Genomic DNA, 6000 nt, shown 5'->3' on the forward strand with positions numbered 1-6000 from the left:
GGAGAGGTTTAAGACAAGAAAAGACATTAGTACTTTTTGTGAAAATCACATCTTCGAGAAGAGAAACAATCTCAAATGTTTTCCAGTTTACTGCAGGTATAAGATGGAATAATAGTTTTATTCCACAAAATAGCTATGCTTCCTTTCATAATAAAGGGGATAGAAGAGCTTTGATTTTGGCCGGATTAAAAAGGGAACACTGGTACTTGCTGTGAAGTGTGTAGCCTATAATGCAGCAGTAGAAGAGCTGCAAACAGACCCTTTTTCTCTACCCTGTGATACTCAGTTGGTCTCAGCACTTGGAAACACGATTCTGCATGTGTTTAACTTTTGATGCACGAATAATTCAGCTGAAGTCAAGCTCACATGTGATTCCACACATCCTTCTTGGGAAAGTGGTCATTACTGTTGGGAATATTCCATGGAGCTACGTGTATAAGGGCCACCTATATCGAGAACAAACATAGACAGTGTTGCCAGGGAACCCCAGGAGCTTTGAGAGTGCACGACAGCAAAAACAGACTGAAAGGGTCTGTCCTGTACTGCTTACACTGCAGAAGTACACACTGTGGATTATAATCAGCCCCTTGAGGGCTGCCAGTTTATCCTGCCTGCATTTCACTGCAAATCATTCCTCTCTGCTGGGTGTATAGCCACCGTGACACTGCTGAGGTCATTTTACTTGAGCCAAGGTGGCAGTCACTACAACAAACGACTTCTTTGGCAAAACATTGACAGCTTTATGGTGAAAGTAATTTCTGAGTACCTGGAGTCCAGCACGTCCTTATGTATTTTTGTCTCAGATGTTTTAAAATATTTGGTTACACCATTAAAACTAGTCGATCAGGTAGATCATGTCAACCGGTTATCTTTCTTCTCTCTGTCACTTACTCACAAACCCATTCTTGCATTAGGGTCAGAATATTGCTATTTTTAACTTTCTCTCTGATTGCTTTTGGGCCACGTCAATGACTTGTTTTCTTTTTTTTCACAGCTTCTTAAAAATCAAGACTCTTGTCTTCATCCTCAGGGCATTTCTTAATTTAACACATCTACAGAGGAGGACAGCTGAAGCTGCTGTTTAGGAAGATGGCCACAGACATCAAAGACTAGCTCTGCAAACTGTCTACTCTTTGCACCTTATTTTATTGTCATGGAGTTACCTCTACCTGACTTATCTGTGCATTTGTTTCACCATTTTTCACCTGCTTCTATGCTAAAATGTGGGATGTTCTTTTTAAATGAACCAAAACACCACAATACTGACTCTTAGAACTGTAGAATATCCTGAGTTAGAACAGACCAACAAGGATCATCAAAGTCCAACTCCTGTCCCTGCACAGGACAGCCCCAAGAATCCCACCATGTGCCTGCTTTTCCAGACATCCCCCACAGTCATATCATGTACCTGAGAGCATTATCCAAATGCTTCTTGAACTCTGGCAGGCTTGGTGCTGTGACCACTTCCCTGGGGAGTCTGTTCCAGTGCCCAACCACCCCCTGGGTGAAGAACCTTTTCCTAATATCGAGCCTAAACCTCCCCTGCTACAGCATTAGGCCATTCCCTCGGGTCCTGTCACTGGTCACTACAGAGAAGAGATCAGTACCTGCCTCTACTCTTCCCCTCATGAGGAATCTGTAGACTGCAATGAGGTCTCCCCTCAGTCTTCTCCAGGCTGAACAGACCAAGTGACCTCAGTTGATCCTTACATGGCTTCCCCTCTAGAGCCTTCACCATCTTCATGTCCCCAGGTCCCTTTCCATGGCACTGGTTTCCAGCATCTCATTCCCCAGTCTGTACGTATATCTGGGGTTGCCCCATCCCAGATGCAGAATCCGGCACTTTCCCTCATTGAACTTCATATGGTTGGTGATTGCCCAGCCCTCTCATTGGTTCAGGTGTCTCTGCAGGGTCTTTCTGCCTTTGAGTGAATCAACAGCTTCTCCCAATTTAGTATTGGCAGACTTACTTTCAAAGCACTCTTGTGTGTTTTGCTTTTGCTGTGTACAAGGCTTTAGCCAGTGGATACAGTAAAAGGTAATTGTATACAGAAGGATTCGTGAGCCCAGTATAAGTGTATGCTGACAACTCTATTGCTTAGCTTTTGACTGTTGTGTGGTTAGCTCTCTGGGGTTTGTATGTGGATTCTTGAGATAATACAATGCAAATTACAAAAAAAGGAGGCAGGACATTGAATTCACACAGCTTTGTCTTTTGCCTCTGAAAATTATAGGTAGAGTCTTCTTAACAGCAAAGACAAAATGAAAGAAGTGGTGTTGGTGGTGAAAACAGACCATCTCCTGTTTCAGATAATAATTTAAGGAAAGGAGGTAGAAATGTGGGGTAATTAGGAGTGCCTTAATGGATTCCTGCCCTACCATCAGAGCTTTGAGCTTCAATACATTTGTTCCAACCTTCACAGCTTCACAGCAGTGTTACAGAGAGTAATTACTTGGCCATTGTTCATGGAATTAGTTTCTAACTGCAAATGAAGAACAATACAATTTTCTCAAATATGGTTGAGTTTTACATAGTGTTTTGATTCCATTTCTATGAGTGTAATAATTTTCTATATTGATCTGGCTGCTTGGTGAAAGACAAATAGGGGTGCAAAGGAATTTTTGCAAAGGAAAATACTTGGAAATGCTTGTTAGGGAATTCATGGAAAACACTGGTATGAAAACTAGCCAGATGTTATAAAGTCTAGAATAAAATCAGGTCTGGTCAGTGGAAATAGAGACCACCTTTAATAGACATGACCTGCCCTTAGGTAGCAGACCTGTGATGTTTAGAAGGAAGAAGTAAAGACAATGAGACATGTTTTAATTTCTTTCTTCCATCAAGATTGCTACTTAAGCCTTTTCTCATAAAGTAGCAACAGTTTTATTTTACTTAAATTGATCTCTTAATTAAATGAAGAAAAGAACTGCCTTTCAAAGCTTTTTTTTTTTTTTCCTTTCTCTAAGATACCAGAGTAAAGTTATATATACAGAAGAACATAGATGTTCAGCAAATATGTGGTATATCTCAAATTTGTTTCAGAAACTTCAACAGTGGACTCCCTCAATAGGCAGTAATCTCCAATACCAGATATGCTGAATATCCTGAAGAGTTCATGTAAGTGTAATAATATATTTAAATTGTTCTGGATATAGGAGATCACATCTTACTGTTTTTGTTAGAGGTTCATTCTTTCACATACTGGTACAGAACTGAGTTTTGAATGAGTTCTTATGAACCTTGAAATTTTACTCAACCATGCAGTAATGTTCCAACTTTAAATACCACAGGAGGCTTTCACTGTTTGAAGGGCTGACAACTGAAGAGTATGTTTGCACAGTAAGTTACAGAGATCTTGGGGAGTGAGGAGAACAAGGAGGGTGCATGCGTGTGTTGGTTGTTTTTCAGTATGTTCCCTGTATGCTCATTGTGTTTGCTTGTGTGGTCTGCTTTCTGAACTACTGTTTTATTTTCTGTATGTAGAACTTTAAATTTGGAAAAATACTACCACTGGAGAGCTTCTCTAGGTGCTAGTATTGTCCCAGTTTTCTTAGCAACTGTGTGCATCGAAAAGGTATAGATTTCCAGTACTTCAGTGACACAGAGAAGTATTGTAATTCCCATTTTAAGACAGAACACGTGCAACTTTTCAACATGACATAGTCTCTCTGTGTCAGGATGAAAATGAAATACACAGTTTCTGGATTTAAGCTCAGTTTTGGCATGATATTCCCCTGCATTGGAAAGGAAGAAACTGTACTTTTTCTAATACAGAATTAGAATTCTTCTTTAGCCTGTAAGTGCTCATTAACTTTTAACATACAAGTGACAAATACGTGAGCACAGTGCAGGATAGATCTTTGGCTGATGTACGTTGATCTGACTCCACCAGAGTCATATGAAACTATGAAAATTAGCAGCATCTGCTCAAATTTATTGCAAGAAATCATTCTCCTTAGTGCTATGAATGATGAATCAGCTCTTAGGAAAAAATTAATTCTAAAATCTGAATCCTTGGACTCTTAAATTTCTTCAAGTATTGAGCTGTGACATTAACTTAAGCTCTCTGAGTTCACATAGCATCATACCTTAACCTGTTCTTTCCTATTTGACTTTATTCTTTCTCTTCAATAGTGTCATCTTCAGAGCATTTGATGGGCCTTGGGCCTCCAGAAATCTGAGCTTAGTTCCTGGTCTTGCCACAGGCCTCCTTCAGGCAATACTTTATATTCCCTGCTTTCAGTGAGGTATGGATTTAGGACTGAATATGGGAGAAGAGACTTTGATTTACCTGTAACTCCAGTACTATTATGATGCAACTATGAATAATCATATTAATACTGTGTTTGTGTACATATACACACATGGAATCTCACTCATGCCTGTGTCATAATTTGAGCATATGGAAGGAAAAATAAATAATGCAAAAGTGTAATAATTTAGGACTTGTCAGGCTGATGGATGTTATCTCTTTGCACAATCTCTCAAAACCATGATGAAGTGCCTAGGCAGGGAAGGCACAAGGCCCTGGAGCTTGTTTCCTATGTGTGTTGAGTTGTTTTCTTCTCTCCCACTCCCTATTTTCTGTTCTACTTTCTACCACTTCAAAAATTCTCAACTATTCTGCTATTAATCAATGCATATGCAAGTAACTAAATTAAAATAACTTCACTTATGCTGAATACAAGAAATTATTAATATCCATTGATACAATCACTGTTGTCCACATCAAAAAGATTTTAGTGTTAGACAGGATGCATAAATGAGAACCACATAGATAGCAGAACCTTTTAAATTTACAATTTAATTACCCTGTCATTCAAATAATTGCTTAAGCATTTTTTAATTGAATCTGAAGGAAGAAATTCAGTGAAAATTACAAAAATTCTACACAAGTGATTGCTAAGTTCACTTCTGGATACACTGTTGTTGCTATTGTGGTAGTAACTGCTGTGATGGCGGTGACTGCTCTACTAGATGAGGGCTCCTTTTGTGTTAGGTGCTACACAAACACTGGGTTCAGCGGTGAAGAGACATTAGGCTCTAGGATCTACACTATGAAACAAAGGTAGAAGAGAAAGGAAATGGGAATTCCTTCCTGTACCTCCAGAGCTGAGGACAGAGTTGAGGCAAAAACCCTAACAATGATTTAAAAAAGAAATAAAACCCAGTCATTAATGAAAACTAATCTTGCATGTCTACATATAGAAAAACTTGGGTAAATGAATAGACAGGCCACAAAAAAGAAACCAGTAAGACATATAAACTAAAGTCTGTCAAGGCTAGGATTAGATCTTGTTACTTGACTCACAATTCTTTGCAGTTAGTAGATCATAGTGCATGACACCAGTCATTGTGTGTTTTCATCATCCATTCTCTGACTGATTAGTTATTTTGAGTCAGTACAAACAATATACTTAGTCTACAGGTTTTCCATTCCCCTAAAAGTCTGCTTTTCCTTATTCCCAGATAAACTGGAACACCTCCTGTAAGCATGATCATTGTATGCTTTTCCATATTTAAAAGATAGAAGGAAATCTCTTAGGCTATAATAACAATGTCTGGTTTGCCTGCCTTTTGTAGAAGCCTGAGTATTCAAAGTCAGTGTTTCTGCACTATGCAGGAAAACAGAGATTGTCTATGGTCAAATACCTCAAATATTTTTATGGAGTTTAGTGACCCTGCTCCTTTAGAGCAGATGGTGTCAGCTGCAGGTTTTTTCACCATGGCTTTTTTTTTTTTCCTCCAAAATCTATTTATTTTATTCTTAGTGACTCAGCCACTTTTGCCAAAAATCTTCTTAGTTTTTTATTCCTCACAATGGGACATAGGATGGTGTTGAAAGGTATTGTGGCTGGCATAGCCTGCAGGCTCTGGGAAACTGGGTAGAATACTTCATCTCTTTCTCACTGTTTAATATTGGCTTACAGTCATACAGACTTATTAAAACAAAATGGAAAAAACCCAACCCACCCAAATATTCCAGCTTGATTTTTATC

The 6000-nt window shown here is 38.9% G+C and overlaps 1 protein-coding gene across 2 annotated transcripts in view; it reads left to right on the plus strand.

Annotated features, from left to right (window-relative positions):
• Positions 1-4706, plus strand: part of CEP128 (centrosomal protein 128) — a 195567-nt gene extending 190861 nt beyond the window's left edge. The window contains exon 24 of one of the 2 annotated variants that reach the window (XM_050336008.1): positions 3044-4706. In XM_050336008.1, the coding sequence (XP_050191965.1) occupies positions 3044-3045 (2 nt within the window). In that variant the 3' untranslated portion in view covers positions 3046-4706. Of the gene's footprint in view, positions 1-994; positions 1838-3043 lie in introns of those variants that run through there. The other variant, XM_050336007.1, reaches the window with a different exon arrangement.
• The last annotated feature ends 1294 nt before the right edge of the window (positions 4707-6000 follow it).

The sequence above is a fragment of the Myiozetetes cayanensis genome, unplaced genomic scaffold (assembly GCF_022539395.1).
Source record: "Myiozetetes cayanensis isolate MyiCay16 unplaced genomic scaffold, myiCay2020 scf6-25, whole genome shotgun sequence".
In the NCBI taxonomy this organism is placed as follows: domain Eukaryota; kingdom Metazoa; phylum Chordata; class Aves; order Passeriformes; family Tyrannidae; genus Myiozetetes; species Myiozetetes cayanensis.